Source organism: Felis catus, chromosome A1, assembly GCF_018350175.1.
Source record: "Felis catus isolate Fca126 chromosome A1, F.catus_Fca126_mat1.0, whole genome shotgun sequence".
Taxonomy (NCBI): Eukaryota; Metazoa; Chordata; class Mammalia; order Carnivora; family Felidae; genus Felis; species Felis catus.
This window is the reverse complement of record NC_058368.1, coordinates 169,606,002-169,623,342: the sequence shown is the minus strand read 5'-3', so window position 1 is coordinate 169,623,342 and position 17,341 is coordinate 169,606,002. Positions and strand designations below refer to the sequence as shown.

At 38.7% G+C, this 17,341-nt stretch overlaps 1 protein-coding gene across 1 annotated transcript in view; it reads right to left on the bottom strand.

Annotated features, from left to right (window-relative positions):
- The window catches only part of MAN2A1 (mannosidase alpha class 2A member 1), a 166,665-nt gene that overhangs the window by 4,587 nt on the left and 144,737 nt on the right, over positions 1 to 17,341 (bottom strand). The window contains exon 20 of the mRNA XM_003981174.6: positions 12,293 to 12,487. Within this exon, the coding sequence (XP_003981223.4) occupies positions 12,293 to 12,487 (195 nt within the window). The remainder of the gene's footprint in view (positions 1 to 12,292; positions 12,488 to 17,341) is intronic.

Genomic DNA, 17,341 nt, shown 5'->3' with positions numbered 1-17,341 from the left:
CAGCGCCCCCAAACCACAAAAGCTTGATTTAGTGGGTAAGCTACGGAAATTCGTTTCCCTTCAGGTCCCATGTTCACTGTGCCTTTCCACCTGCTACACCCCCTCTACCTTCCCCACAAGGAGTCAAGAGACATTACGTTTTAAGTCTTCTTGTTAAGCCACCTCACGTTTTGGTTTCCTCCATAGTCCCTGAGGACTTGGGTATCCTTTTCGTCCACATGTTACTGTTTCATAAAAGTTTCTTCAAATAAAGCATTTAATTTTTATTTACTTAGTTTTAACATACACGTTGGTTGAATCATGTGTACCTGAATTTAGTCCTTATCTGGCCACTGAATGATGTATCATCCACCTCAGAACTGAAACACACTTTTTTATTGAATGCTAATTTTTGCTAATTGCATTAACATTTTTAATCTTTAATGCATTGGTTCATTATTTTTATATAAAAGACATTTAAATTGAATTAGTTATGCTTATCACTTGCTAGGCCAACCACATTTATTAGCTTGATGTACCATTTAAATTCACACTACCGAAGCTATTCTTCTTGTGCAGGCCAAGAGAAAAATACTAAATATGACAAGTCAGCTACAGGGATCAAGATATACTTTCTTGCAATAAAATGTCTTGCATCCATTTAAGTAAGGATGCTACGAGTGCTCTGAATATTTTAAGTTATGATTTTCTTAATAAATTTTACATTTCCTAAAGGGAGAAGATGCTTGTATAATAAGCAAAATAAATTTAAAAATCCTTGGAAGAACTAAGAAGTGTTCGGCTACTCAAAGGAGTGGAGTATGTTGAGCACCGACCCCATGATGAAAACGATCCCCTTTACAAGTCTGTGGCCACAGATATGAATATGCCCATGTTCTTAATCATCCTCACTAGGGGATACAATTTTTAACTGTGCCATAGAGACATCTTTTCTGAAGAGCTGCCAGCGTTCTCACCACTGATTTGACTTTAATGTGCCTGAACAATTTAAAGCTGTCCTCACCTCAGATTCTTGGCTGGAATAACCTATTTTATGACATTTCACACTGTTATTTTGCAGTGGTACTGCTAAGATTTTGTTTGAAGGGAGACAAAAAAGTCATTTAAGGAATTCTGAGTCATCACGGGACGAACATGATAATCATAGCAAGTTTAAATCATATGATAAAGATTCCTAATACAATTTCAAAAAATTTCACCGAGTTCCAAAATAGCAGGAAAACAGCACAGTCAGAAAATACTTCATTTATCATATACATAAGGTCTGCAGAAGAATAACAAAGAGAATTCTCTTCTGTGCCAATTGTACAGCCTTGGAATATCACTTATTACCTAAGCATCAGTTTCCTTATCTGTACAATGGAGCTAATACATATCTACCTTCTTCATTGACTCATGGTACATATTAAGCCACTGAAAATGCTATGTATGGTGGCTTAGCTTTTAAGACAGAATGTGTTGGTGCAGAAGCTGTAGAAAGTGGGTCAGAACCTGGGGTGGGAGTCAGACAGCTCGAGATCTAGATCCTAGCTCTGCAATTTACTAGCTGCTTTTAGCAAAACCCCATTTTCTTTTACCATAAAATGGAGATGAAATGAAATTCAACTGTTTAACGGGGACTCAGCTCAGTGTCTGTAGCGTAGGAAGCCCTCAGTACATTTTAGTTATTATTATTTCTATCAATACAATCAAATAATTATTGGTGATTATTTTAATAATAGCTACAAATTAAACGATAACTCTCATTTAACTTCTTATTCATAAATTTTCTTTACTGACATCATAACTCTGTAGCTTAGGAATCAGAGACCGTCCAAATTATACATAAAACAATTACGCATCAAAATCATAACGAAGTCCCAATTCAGACTCACTGATTAGATGGTTTATTGATGAGACTTTTTTTAAAATGTTTATTTTTGAGAGGGGACAGGCAGACAGAGAAGGAGGCAGAGAAAATCCCAAGCAGGCTCCACGCTGTCAGTGCAGAGCACAGCATGGGGCCTGAACTCATTAAACCTGAGATCATGACCTGAGCCGAAATCGAGTCGGGATGCTCAACCAACTGAGCCACCCAGGCTCCCCTGATGAGACTGTTTTAAAAGCACCTATCACTGGGGTGCCTGGGTGGCTCAGTCGGTTCAGAGTCCAACTCTTAATTTTGGCTCAGGTCACGATCCCAAAGTCGTGGAATCAAGTACTGTTTTGGGCTCTGCACTGAGTGTAGAGCCTGCTTAATACTCTATCTCTCTTCCTGTGCCCCTCTCTCTCATTTGCACACTCTCTAAAATAAAAATAAAAATAAAAATAAAAATAAAATGAAATAAAATAAAATAAAATAATAAAATGAAATAAATGCACATATCACTATAACCTAAAGCTTTGGCCATTTTAATTCACTAGATCATCCATACAAAACCATCTGACAGCAGGTTTTGCTAAAATTCCTGTAACACATTTGCTCTTGAAATAATGAATGTGTGTGTAAGGCCTTTAGCAGACTGGAAGTGACAAAAAATAATAATAATAATAAGGAAGGGAAACACCATCTTTGGAATTTTAGCATTAATTTTACAAGAGATTTAAACAATACAAAAGTAGAGATTAAAGTAATGAAAAGTAATTTTCATTGATGGGAAAAAAAGTTACACTTTCTCTCAAAACTAAAACTGCACCACTTTTGTTAAGGGCTAGCATACCAACTAAAATAGCAATCATCTTGTCCAAGTTTTTAAAAATTAAATATTCATGAAAGTATCAGTTTTCAAGCAAAAATACCTGAAGCAAAGCAGCAGTTTTTCAGTTTCAAAGTCTGTCTCATCATTTTATTTCCAAGAAAACTGTTTTTCAAAGTAGGGAAACTGTGAATTTAACTTGAATATGCATGCAAGAAAACAGATACCTTCACAAAAAAAGATACTGTATGCTCAAGGGGAGTAAACAGACTGAAAATACCTGCTTTTATATTCATTAATATATTGGGACTATCTGGATCTCAGGAAAAAAAGGGATGGGGGTGAAGTGAAGGAAATTTACAAATTTTCAAATTGTGCCAAGAGCTTCAAATTAAGTGTCTTCGTAAAACAGCTCAGACCACGGTTGAGGCTGACTCCCTTCAGGAAGGCTTGGGCGTTCTGCAGTCACTTGGAAAATCCACTGCAGAACTCACTTCAGGGGAAAAACTGACCTGTGGCTCTGGTCTAGGCAGGGCCTGCGAGGTTTCTCAGGCAACCGGGGGGAGTGGAGAGAAGATGGTCTGGCTTGCAGAACAAAGCCATCGAGGTTAGAAAAAGCTCAATCAGAGGCAAGGTTTGCTTTGGTCCCATCTAAGAACCAGTCATGTGTCTGGGAATACATCATTGAACCTCCAAGAACTTAGAAAACTTGGTGAGACTCGTGAAGCACCCCTTTGGGGATCAGGCACAACCACAGTGACCTTAACAGTAATTGTCACTAACACTTTTTTTTAAGTTTATTTGTTTACTTTGAAAGAGTAAGAGACCGTGCAGGTGGGGAGGGGCAGAGAGAGGGAGCGAGAATCCCAATCAAGCTCTGCACTGTCAGCACAGAACCTGATGTGGGGCCTGAACCCATGAAACTATGAAATCGTGACCTGAGCCACAAACCAAGAGTTGGATGCTTAACCGACTGAGCCACCCAGGCACCCCTGCAGCTAACACTTTTTGAGCACTTGTTGTGAGCAGGACCCTGTAGAGAATACTCTTCATGGATAAACTCATCTCATCTCACAAAAGCCTCTGGAATAGTTGAGGCGGTATACAAGTTTGTGTTACTACATTTAAATGCACAGGAATATCCCTATCACAAAGCATCTCCTCTTATACTCCAATAGCAATGATCACTAATTGACCCAACATTCGTCCTTCAGGAGGCTTCCCACAAATGACTGGTAGATCCTTCTAAGCATGTCCCATAATTATGGGGTAGTCACTGAAAAACAGGCAGTGTTCCTCAACATTTTAAGCACTACTGCTCCCCTTCTGTTCTCATGTGAGAGGCAGTCTAAGTTTCTGGGTGAGGATCCAGAGTCACACATGCTGGGATGTGTCTCCCAGTATATCATTTACTGGCTGTGTGACCTGGGTAAGTTACCTACCATCTTTAGGTCAGCTAGTTTCCTCTTCTGTAACAGGGGCGCAATACTGCCTACCTTCATAGAACCGTTGGGAGAGCTGAATATAGAGAAAATACTCGGCCCAACGCCCGGCACATAGACAATTTCAGGTGTGTTATTAATAACTGCTCAGCTTTTTCAAAAAATACATGAGGAATACAAGTTAAAGTGATATCAAGATTTACTTTGGGAATGAACTTCAGCCTCCAATTTATATATTAAAAAAAAAAAAAAACCATTGGGGTGCCTGGGAGGTGGCTCAGTCAGTTAAGCGGCCAAGTTTGGCTCAGGTCATGATCTTACCGTTCGAGCCCCACGTCAGGCTCTGTGCTCACAGCTCAGAGCCTTGAGCCTGCTTCAGATTCTGTGTCTCCCTGTCTCTGTCTGCCCCTCCCCTGCTCATGCCCTGCCTCTCCCTCTATCTCAAAATAAATACACAAGAAAAAAAAGGGCCAACATTTTAATTTCACTTTTAGTAACAATTACAACTACTCATGACTGAACTATCACCATTAAGAAACTTCATTTGTCAAGCACTCAGTGCTTACTACATGCCAGATACTATTCTAAACGCTTCACAACCATTAACTCATTTAATCCTTAGAACATCTCTAAGGGTGGGTACCGTTATCATTGCCATGTTGCTAATGAGGCAAGTGGGAGAATAATGTGACTTGCGCTAAGTCACTTGGCCAGTAATAGAGGGGATACACTCCAAAAAGGTGGTTTGATTCCAAAGTGCATTTAACAGCTTCTTTCTCTTTCTTGCCTTTGCTCTAGCTATGGATTGGTGCCCACAGTTAGCTAGGAGGGAAAAGAGGAAGACTACTTTTGATGTAATATAAGAAAAGCCTAAAACCTGAAGGGGCTCACTCTTTGATTTGAAGTTAGAAAAAGGGAGTACTGGGGTGCTTGGGTGCCTAAGTCAGTTGAGCATCTGACTTCGGCTCAGGTCATGATCTCATCGTTCATGGGAGATCAGGTCATGATCTCATGGTTCAGCCCTCCATTGGGCTCACTGCTGTCAGCCTGTCAGCACAGAGCCCACTTCAGATCCTCTGTCCCTCTCTATCCCCCCCTGTCCCTCTGTCTCTCTGTCCCTCCCCTGCTGTCTCTTTCTCTCTCCAAAAAATAAATAAAAACAGTAAGAAAATATTATTAACAGAAAAAAAGGAGTATTTATTCAATGGTTCCAGTAGCACTAAAACCATGATTTATCAAAAAAGGTATCAGTTCAGTAAGTAAGGATTAGAAACTGTCATTTCTATCCATCCACAGCCTGCCTACCCATCATCCATCCATTCTTCCCATTATAAACAGGATTTAAGGCCATTCTGAAAATGATAAATGCACATGGCACATGACAGTCCCTCGTAAGAAAAGGATGTTCTTTGATGTTCCTTTATCAAAATGGATGAGAGCTCAAAATATAGAGCTGTGCTCTTCCTGTCTCACACCAAAAGAAACTTGATTTGCTCATTAATGATGTGAGGTTGGCAGATCAGTAAACTTCTGGAAACTGTAATAAACATTATGTATGTACCTTTTCTTTTTTTTTTTTTTTTTGTGGAAGAGAGAAAGCCATAACTTTGACTAAATTCTCCAAAAGAAATGTGTCCCCACCCTCCACAAAGAATGTCTAAGATAAATAGAGATTAAGGCATGGCTGAACACCTGGTGGGAAAATTTCTCCAACCTGCCCAGATTCCTCCAAAATGCCTACCAACACCCATCTTTCAGTGTATTCTGGCAACTGGAAAGGTTAGAAAATTGCATGCTGCATTTTCAGTGCTGACACAGGAAATAACCAGTAGAAATTCATTTTCCAGGGCATTCATTAAAATGTCCAATAACAGTTACCCTTTTTTGATCAACAAGATAAGATGACAGAAAGAAAGGGGAAGGTGAATGACTGACTGTTCTTAGATATGTACAACAAAAGAAATTTTCTCCACAATTTTCACCTTTCCAGAAGTCAGGGAGATTAATAAAGTACTAATCAATTCTTGTAAGGAAGGCAAAATGAAGTAAAAACCTTAAACTGCTTCTTATAAGAAAAGGGGGCAGTGTAAACAAGAGAAAAATCTTATTCAGTAAGTGGTGCTGATGTGTAAATGACTGTTGAACTATTTGTAAGAAACAGTTCAGCACAAACCAAACTAAAACGCTGTACAGAACAGAGTTAAATGTAATGTGGATATAAAGATAACATATCTATAAATGAATGAAATAAAAATATACCTGAACATAAAAGCAGTGGGGGAAAAAAAACCTGAACAACGTATCTTTCGTTGTTTGCCTAATTAAACAGCTTCATCAAGTTCCTTCTGGTCCCTAGAATGTCAGCATTCTAGGCTGAACCTATCACTCCAGCCTAAAGAACCCTGACCCCTGATCTGTCACCCTTCCCCTCCCCGGCCCCTGGTGAGAGTCTCCCAGCATCCTCTCTACCAAGACTCCCTTCTCTGTTAATCAATAGGCTTTCCTGACAGCATGGTTTTCCTGTTTGGTGCATTTCAGTGATGTTCCTGTTCCCCAGTTTTCAAGCCTTTAGAGAATCTTCTTTTTAATATCTCAAGCTTTTGATAGTACAAGAAAAGGAGGTTGATAAAGAGAAGGGAGCTGGACGATGAACCTACAGAATGAGAAGGCTAACAGTTACACTCCCAGACAACATTCCCAGACAGGAGTGCGCTGGGGTGCTCAGCATGCTGGGAGGCAGGGTTTTAATAGATGTTTGCTGCTATCTTCACAACTCCAAATATATGACACATAGTTTTTTCCAAAAGCATATATCAAGTATAAAAGCAAGATATACTTTTATAAAAACATAAATTCATCTACCAATATAGACCAATTCCTGAAAAACTGGACTTTGAGGAACAGACTTGCTGACTCTTAAATAAAAGTCAAACACTACCCTCTGAGGCCCTGTGCAGCACCCAGATTCAGCAAACCTGGATGTGGGTCCTAATTCTGATATTTACTGCTGGGTAATTTTATCTTAGCTATATAATTTCTTATTTATTTATTCTGAGAGAGAGAGAGAGAGAGAGAGAGAGAGAGAGAGAGAGAGAGAGAGAGAACGCATGCACAAGAGACAGAATCCATGCTCTATGCAGAGCCTGATGTGGAGCTCAATCCCACGAACTGTGAGATCATGATCTGAGCTGAAATCAAGGGTCAGACGCTTAACTGACTGAGCCACCCAGGCACCCCTAATCTCTAATTCTTACTTTCCCCAATTTAGTAAATGGAGATAATAGCAAGGTCTAGACACATGAGGAGAGTTTTTAAAAATTAGTAATTCCTAAATTCTCCACACCAGACCTACACAGTCAGAATCTTAGAGATGGGGAAACCTGTAAAAATCTCTATTTGAAAATCTCCCTGGTACGATCTGTATACAATGACAATAACCACCTGGGTGGATTAGCACATCTCTAGACCCTACCTTGCCTCTCTCACCATTGCGTGAGCCCATAATCATTTTCTCAATGAGAAGTCAAGAAGACCAAGTGAGGTGTAGAATTTAAGGAAACTTCAGACAGTGGCCTGGGGAATGGGCAAGTAGGGACATCCTCTATCACACTGCCAATGAGGAAGTTAGGCAGGCAAAAAGGTGTGACTCCATCACGTCAAGGTGGTTCTCAGACCCATTTCTCATGGAAATACTGTGAGGTGGTAGGTAGGAAAATGTTTACTTAGATACTAGACTTCTGGTCTTGCTTGGAACCCAATGGCTATGCTGACATTACTTCAATGGGAAAAATGCTGTGCTATCTCTAAAGGAACAATTCATTATCGTATGCTGGGAGTTGCCAGAACACAAAAACAGGAACACAATAGAAAATGTTGAGGTCTGGCTTCTGGATTTCTTCACTGAGTCATTTTTGTCTTCTTTTAGTGTAACCATGGAATTACACTTGATACATTTTAAGCACCAAGCATTCATTGAATCAGTATCTGCATCAGGCTTCTTTCAAAGATTATTTTCCTATTATTAGAGCTTAGGGGACAGACAGCAACTCTTTAAAGAAGTGAGTTTCAATGGACAAATCAATCCCCTAGCATTACTAGTATGATTTTATGTCTGTCTATCTATCTATCTATCTATCTATCTATCTATCTATCTATCTATCTATCATCTTGAGCATGAGCTGGGGAGGGACAGAGAGAAAGGGAGAGAAAGAATCCCAACCAGGCTCCACACCGTCAGCACAGAGCCTGACATGGGACTTGAACTCATGACCCATGAGATCAAGACCTGAGCTGAAATCAACAGTTGGATGCTTAACCGACTGAGCCACCCAGGCACCCCACGAGTAAGCTTTTAAACAACTGCTAGAAATACGTGCTAAGAATCAAAGACCAACACAGGAACTGGCAACAAATGATATGATAATGCAAAGCAGACCTAAATACTTAGTTCTGATCATGTGCCAGCATAGTAGTTATAGTTAAACATGAGCATTTCAGTGTTTATTCTTCCTGGTCAAATTGTTAAATTGCTTTCTATTTCCTCTGCTAAAATCCTACCTTGCACCTGAGCTGGCAAGTACGGTAAGCATCATCAGGATAATAATGTATGTTTACAAAACACTTCTGTTTTCAAAGGGCTTTCACAGCATTATTTTATCTGTTTCTCACAACAGACCTGAAGCAGGCATATCTCACATCGGTCTCATTTTATAAAGGGTAGCTGAGTCAGCACTCAGCCAGCAATCCAAGAAAGGTGGTGGTCCACCTGTCCACAGGTGAGAAGATCAAGGGAAGCTAGGTGGATACAGTGAGTGGAGGCCAGGCCCTAGAAGGTCTGAATGCTCAAGGGTCTGAACCAAATGGGTAGCAATGGAATTTTTCATCTGGGAAGTGATGAGGTTTGTATGACAGGAAGATAGGCAATAAACAGGAAGAATGAAAGGAGCAGGTAACCATAAAAAAGAGGTGATCTGGAAAACAAGTGACAGCCCTGCACTGGAGAGGATTAAACCTTCCTCCTACTGACTGCAGTCAGCTGGAACTGCTTCTAGGAAACAATCATGGAAAGGGTCATCTGGAAACAGGCTAAGGAACAGTGGTCACCATGTGCCCCAGAAGTCCTCAGGCTTAGGTTGCTCTACCATCCTCTACCATCCATACCTAGATGTGGCAACCTGAGGCTCAGGGGCTTTGTTACCTGCCCCCCCCCCCCCCATTCTATCCATTCATTCCCTTTAGCACATGAACTGACAGGTAAACTCAGGAAGGCTACCATCTCTGGTATGTCCTTTCCGTGACTTAAAAAGACCCACAAGAGACTGTAGCAGAACACTAGAAAGAACACTCATTTAAGATTTGCTCAATCAGCAAATTGTTACTGAGCCCTTACTATGTGCAGGCACTCTTTTAGGCAATAAGATGCAGCAAGGAATTAAAGAAAAGGTCAGCTCACGTGGAGCTTCTATTTTCACCACATCATCTGCCTTCAGGCCTTCATACTTTCTCTTAACTCTTCCGGGACCACGCTAGCCCCAGAAATCTGCACGAGTCTCTTATTCTCTAACTTTCTGCACATTTTTACTCCACTATCATCTTTTCTGCAAGGTCCTCTGCCAACCACACTCTGCAAACTTGCATCATCATCTAGAATTGCCTTTCCCTTCTCTGTTTTCCTCCTTAACATGTATTACCATCTAATATGTTATGTCTCTTAGTTTATCTTCTTTATTTTTCTCCTCCCACCAGAATCCACACTCCAGAAAGGCAGGGGTTATTTTCTGTTTTGCTCATGATTGTATGCCTTTAGCTGTAACTGGCACATAGCAGGCCAGGCATGAAGTACATCCTGCAGGTTTGCTCTCATGATCAGACAAGCTTTTGACATACAGAGATACACACGCAGGCCTCTTGCATTCACTTGTATTCATTATTACAAGTCATATGTATATTCCTACATAGTTAGGCGTAAGTACCTTATCTTGGTCATACAATTTAAAAAGCCCTAAGTGTCCAAATTCGCAGGCATTTATCCTTACTTTACTTGGTTTGCTTTAGTTCTTTGTTCTTAAACTAAACGTTTTTCTCTTCTTATGTTGTCTTCAAACATGAACACTCTCTCCTTTTCATACTCTGGCCATATATTTCCTACGGAATCCCTGAACACTTACTATTTCCAGCTAGGCATATGCCAGCTCACAATATCAAAACAGCTCTCCAAAAGACAAAGATGATGTCAAACGTCTAATTTTTTATTCATATGTAATCTCTGACTTTAAAAGTAGGCATACATGCCCATAAAAGCAGTCTGAATTAAAATTCCGTATCTAATAAAACCTTCCCTGGTTCTTCCTCTAGTGTGTCTTTAGATGTCTCTGAATAGTTGGGTTTCTCAACGCAAGGTCTGAGTTGCAGTGATTTTAAGGAGAAAGATCTGAATGTACAAGGCCTCTGATACAAAAATAATTAAATGTTACGCTTCTTATTTCTCTAACTCCTCAGAACGGTGCCCAACAAGGAGAAACAAATGGAAAATACCAGTAGGGCTGATCTTAAGGCCTAGTTCTCCCACCCACAAATAAGTGACTTCAGGTCAGCTTTTGTTCTCTTATCTAGAAAAAGAGAATATTCCCTGACCTTCTCATCCACAGAACTTTTCTGGGAATAATGTAAATTAGTAGTTGAAGACACTCTAAACTATAGATCAAGTGTCAAATGAAAGGTGTAATGATTTTGCCTAAAGGTAAAGGCCTCTTAACAGTTCCCTGACGCACAGTAAAAACTCACAGTATAGCTGACCCTTGAGTGCAGGGGGTTGGGGACGCAGATACCCCACAGGGTCAAAAATTCGCATGATTTTGACTCCCCCAAAATGTAACTACTAATAGCCTACTGTTGACTGGAAGACTTACTGACAACATAAATGGTTGATTAACACATATTTTGTATGTTATATATATTATACACTGTATTCTTATAATAAAGTAAGGTAGAGAAAAGTAAATGTTATTATGAAAGTCACAAGGGGGTGCCCGGGTGGGTCAGTCAGTTAAGTGTCCTACTCTTGGTGTTGGCTCAGATCATGATTTCACGTTTTATAAGTCTGAGCCCTGTGTCAGGCTCTGCACTGGCAGCACAGAGCCTGCTTGAGATCGTTTTTCTCCCTCTCTCTGCCCCTTCCCTGCTTGTGCTCTCTCTCTCAAAATAAATAAAAAAATAAACTTTAAAAAAGAAACACATAAAGAAGAGGAAATACATTAAGTACTGTACTGTATTTATCGAAAAAATTTGCATAAGTGGACCAGTCCAGTTGAAACTTATGTTGTTCAAGGGTCAGTTGTAATTAAAAAATTTTTTTTTGAAATACAATCCTGACTTCATTAAAAAAAATATATATACGCACAGAAAAATGCTTAGAGAGGATAATGTAGTAGCTTAACATGAAGTTTAAAAATAAAAGGAAATTTTATAATAAATCTCAATTGTGATCAAAATATTATTTATGATTTTTATATATTTCCTTCCCATATATCCACATGCACTTAGATTTTATGGTTTTTAAAGAAATTTTTTTAATGTTTATTTTTGAGAGAGAGAGAGAAAGAGTGCGTGAGTACGGGGGAGGGGCAGAAAGAGAGAGAGAGAGAGGGAGAGAGAGGGAGAGAGAGAGAGAGAGAGAGAGAGAGTCACAGAATCTGAAGCAGGCTCCAAGCTCTGAGCTGTCAGCACAGAACCTGTTGTGAGGCTGGAACTCACAAACTGTGATATCATGACCTGAGCCGAAGTCAGATGCTTAACTGAGTCACCCAGGCACTCCTGTTTTATGTTTTTAAGTTCAATAATTAAAAAAAAATTTTTTTTGTATTAGAAAATTAACTTTTACATTACCCATACCTAAATAAATTTACTCTTCATGGCTTCTTGAATTTTATTTATTTTTTTTTAATTTAAATCCAAGTTAGTTAACACATAGTGTAATATTGGTTTTGGGAGTACAATTTAGTGATTCATCACTTACGTATAACACCCAGTACTCATGCCAACAAGTGCCCTCCTTAATGCCCATTAGTCATTTAGCCCATCCCCCACCCCAGCTGTATTTTTTTTTCTGCTTCCCATCCCATTATATCAAATATATTACAAAATCATAATTCTTTATAGATATATCTTGGGATGTACCTTTGACTGTATTGTCCTCAGATTAACGAGATGAATGTCACAAGGCAAAGATGACACTAACGGAGAGAATTCACCTAGCAGCTGAAGGGTTGGCATGGGGATCTTTTCTATCATTGTAAAGACAGGATGATTCAGGAAAGAAGAAGTTATGTGGCTAACAAGGGATGGGTAACTGACAGAGTTCTTTTCTTCTTCCTATCAAGAAAAAACAAAAATGTGTAAGTGATATATATTTGCAGTTTTTGTAATATTAACTAAATTACCCAACAGGGTTTAAGTCGAAAAGAAATATAAACATATATACTCTGATTTTATTATATTTTGTAAATAACAGTCTCAGACAACACACAGATTACCAATTTCAGTTCTAAGCAATATAAGAAAATGAACAGTGTCCATTTAAACCATGTTTAGAAATAGCTTTTTCCCATTGCTTTAAGTACTAAAAATCCTGAAAATAATTTTTGCCATTTTAGTACAGGGTAAGACTTTTTACGGAAACTCTTTTTCAACTTACCACAAAATTCTTTTGTGGGGAAAAGGTTCTACTTACATAAATGGGTTAGAAAAAGGCTTAGGGCTGAAAGCTGCCACTACGGGGCAAAAGCGCCTGAGGTTAGCTAGCAAGATATTGTAATGGGATCACGAGTAACTTATTATATCACCTGCAGGAAATTCCTTTCCATCTGATGCCAATGTACTATTGTACTTTGATCACAACTCCACTTGTCCCTCAGACCCTTTGCTTCCTGCACACACAAGTTAATGATTACTGTCTGTTTTCTTCACATTCCTCATGTGTGTAAGATCTTGTTTTCTTAATGTTCACCATGCAGGTAGTATCTTGAGAGTTCAATACATATGGAGACAAAACCCCTGTTTGGGGCTCTTATCTCCTCCCGGACATTAGCCTCTCTTGTATTCAATTCTGCGTCCTCTCTGTTGCTGGACAAAAGAGAACTCCAGACTCATAGTCTGTGACATTCTTTAAGTAGATAGGTTGGGATATTCATACATCTCGCATATCATCAAATGTTATCTCTTCTCCCTCAGGTTTTACCCCACATATTCTCATGATTTTTTTTTCTTTAAATTTATTTGTTTTGAGAGAGAGAGGGAGAGGGAGCAGGGGAAAGGCAGAAAGAGAGGAGAGAGAGAATCCCAAGCAAGCTCTGTACTGTCAGCACAGAGCCCGACATGGAGCTCAATCTCACAGACTGTGAGATCATGACCTGAGCCAAAACCAAGAGTTGGATGCTTAATTGACTGAGCCACCCAAGTGCCTCCATCATGGTTTCATTAAAAAAAAAAAATGACATCATGTGTTGATCCAAAGGTGTGCTCTATAAATGTGACCCAATGACAGGATTTTTTTGAAGAAATTCTCAATATGAATAAGGATTTTAAACAACACAGGTAGTAGTGTATCTAGATCATCTGATAATTTGGTAAATCAATGCCACTTACTTCACTGTACTTTATTCTCCAAACAGAAAGTGTTATATATGTTATGGAATAGTTATTATATACCTACCTAGTACACAATTATTCAGTATAACTTAAAAGTAATTTAGTCATTGCTATGGAATATACTTCCAGACAAGTGGTTCAGCATGTTCAAACATTAAATAAGTCTGCCAGGGCTGGGGATATGCATATGGTAGATGACACACCCAATTAATTAAATCAGTGACTAAGTGGAACCTTAACTAATTATGCCTAAGGTATAAAAGCAGACGTAGAAAAGCACTAAGAAGAGAAAATAATTTATACAGAAAGGTTTTTTAATCAACAGTGACATTTGGAACAAATTTAATTTTGTATCTTCTTTTTTTAAATGTCCATTTCACTGATATCTTCTGATTTTGCACTCTTTTTGCAATACAGGGCTCAAATAAAAGGCTTGGCTACTTATCTGTGAGAAAAGATAGGATTTATAGAGGATACAGAGCTTAAAATTCAGAATGTCAGATTAGCACAGGGTTAGCAAAGAGTGACAAGCATCTTGCCAGCAGCGAACTGTAGATGTCATTACAATTCAGACTATGGAGAGAGGGAAAAAAAAATTAAAAGCAGCAGAGGGACACTGCAATATTAAGATACTGACAAAAAATATTAGATCTAAAAGAGTTGTAAAAAAAAAGTACCCATTCCACACTCTTTTTTTTTAAAGAAAGATTAAAAAAGCATATATAGCAATATTCTCCAACAATACTGAAATTTAATGCATGTTACTGAATATTGAGGGAAGAGTTTCAATAAGAAACTTTACATGTATTCCAAGATCAAAGGACTTCATAATCTAGGTCAGGATTGCTGACAAAATCACTTTTCAGTAATAAAAGATAAAAGTTTCCAAAAGAAAAGAAGACACCTGCCTTATCAGAATTGGAAGGCATTAAGTCCATTCTAGGTCAAGAAACATTCAGAAAACGCTCTCTGGCTTTGTTCTATGCTCTTGGAGGAATTCCTGGACACTTCAGTGAATAGGTGGGACACTTCTTGATGGATCACCTATACCCTACAAACAGTAATGTGCATATATACCATTCTTCCCAACCCAAACCAGTTCTCCTGACCTTCAGTGCTCCCCCAAATTGACCACACATAAGAATGGCTTGAGGAGCTTTAAACTTAGATCTCTGGGCCTTAATACAAACCTACTAAATCAGAATGTCTGGGAGTGGGCCCTGGGAAGCCGAAGCTTAACAGCTCCCCAAAGTGAATCTCAAATCTCAGTCAGTCACATGTAGCTCTGTGGACATGTGCTGGAAACCATCACCCCTGATAATCTTCCCAACCTTGTGGAAGAAAGAGAGCTCCTTTTGGAATCAAAAGTATAAGTCTCACCCTTTAACTTTTTCTGGATTAAGAAAATGATTCAGAATCAGAAACATGTGAATGAAAAGTCTTGTCAAAGGAAACAATGTCATGAATGTAAGTACCTCGAGGGTTCAAGAACTAAGCCACTTATTGTCCTAAGCGAGACAAGGAATATAAGTTTATGGTAGAGTGTGGGTCGGGGCTGGAAGAGCACCACCAATACACAAAACTGCTGGAAGCTGGCCAGGCAGGGTGGGACCAAGTGTCCTGGAAGGCTCCATCATTCATGCACTTTCCTAACATTTTTACAGTAACGAGGGGCTCAACAAGATATTTAATTGTTGAATTATCAGTTCTTGATTAATCTCCTGGAAAGGTAATCTTTTAATGTGACCTTTATGATAAACCCAAAGCTTATAAAACATGTTTGCTAGAGGAAAATTTATGTGTTTGTTTAAGCTGTAAATGAATTCCCCAGCCTTGTAGTAACTAATATACTACTATAAACATCATTTGGTTTCTTGTTGGTTGGAAGGCTTCAAGCTGTTCAAGTCTAGCTTTCTCCTTGCAGCCTGTGTGAAATTAAAAATAGTTTCTGGCACATTCTCATCCAAACTGTACCAAGTTGAGATCTCCATTGGGTTCCGGCCCTTATTTCCTAAGTCAGAATTTCTTGCTAGGCTCTGTGGTGCCCTTCATTAAGTCTGCTTAAGTAATCAGATCCCTAATCATCAAAGGTTCCCATTCATCTACATCAGAACTTCCTAATAAATAAGTTATTTAAGATAATAAGAGATGATATTTTGAGTCCCTTTTGCTTATTCAGTATGACCTGATTCATGGTGGGACCTTGATAAATGTATACTGAACTTAATCTATTAAAAGCAAATGCAACATAAATAAATGAGAGAAAAATACAGTAGGGGAAAGGATGGGGTAAAAAGAGAAAAAAATAATGAAGGAAAATTATACTGAATCATGAGTTTTAGAAATAAATATCATTCAATGCAGAGGTGAAGCCTGGTGATGTGTGGGCTAAATTTGCCTATATAGATACGTTTTGGTAGGTCCGCACGACATTAAGAAGTTGTTTGTTTTGGGGCCAACTCTCAAAAAAACAAAAAAATCCAGGACATTTCACATTAAAGTTGTCAACAAAAGTAACAGAAACTCACAAAAACAGGTGACTTTTTTTTTTTTAACCCAAAACACTGGATATCCAAGTCACACTAGGCCCCTACATTCCCTCAAGTGGGACTGAGTTGTAGCTCCTCAGTGGGATATGACCTCATAGTCATCAAAGACCTATGGTCACCTAACTTCAGTGATTCCTGGTTCAATGCCCCTCTTTACTTAGCAATCATCAGCAGGAAGGGACAGGGAGTAGGCATCAAAGAAACAAATCCTAAAGGGTCAATGCCAAAGAGACAATTCCCATTTACCACTTCTGTTGACCCTTGAGTGTCATAACCATGGACGACAGTCAGCCTCACATAGCCAGAGCAACCCATCGGGCATCTGTATATCTTAACAGCGATTATCATTCCAGTCCTTGTTCTCAGTGCCTCTCCACAGAACCCTCAAAAACAGGACTCACTTCCATTTAGTCATCCAGATTACTCCCAGGAGGCTCTGGCAGGCTCAAGACTTTCCACTAAAATGCTCTCCTGTACAGAAGAGTGTCTCCTTACCATGGTTTCTATCATTGTTATTTTAAAGATTAGAGTCTGAGTTGAAAATAAAAACACTTTCTAGAAAGTTTAAGTTATATGAGATGGAACATTTCTTAATCAAATGTCTTTTTAGTCAATTTCACTAGAAATTAAAATGTATTTTTTCTTCTCTAGTTCATTTTTTATTTAAAAGAAACTATTGATTTAAGTCCAAGAATGTATAGTTGAGCAAAAGGAAAATTTAACCAACACAGGATTATAAAAACATTGGATCAAATTTCAATCAATTACTATCCAAGGAGTTTTGAATGGGAATAAACAAATTATTTCACTTCTAAATGAAAGCTTTATAGATCTGACATGAAAATTCTTCTTGCCATAGTTAACAGAAGTTTTGCAAATTAGTGTCTATATAGAGAGAAAAAAACCATAAAAGCCGGAAACATTTTCAGGAGAAGAAAAAGACAGTAGCTGCCAGCACTCAGACAATGATTTTCCTATGCAGTTTTAGACCTAAAATTAAGCCATCTTGTCAGTAATTGATTTAAACCAT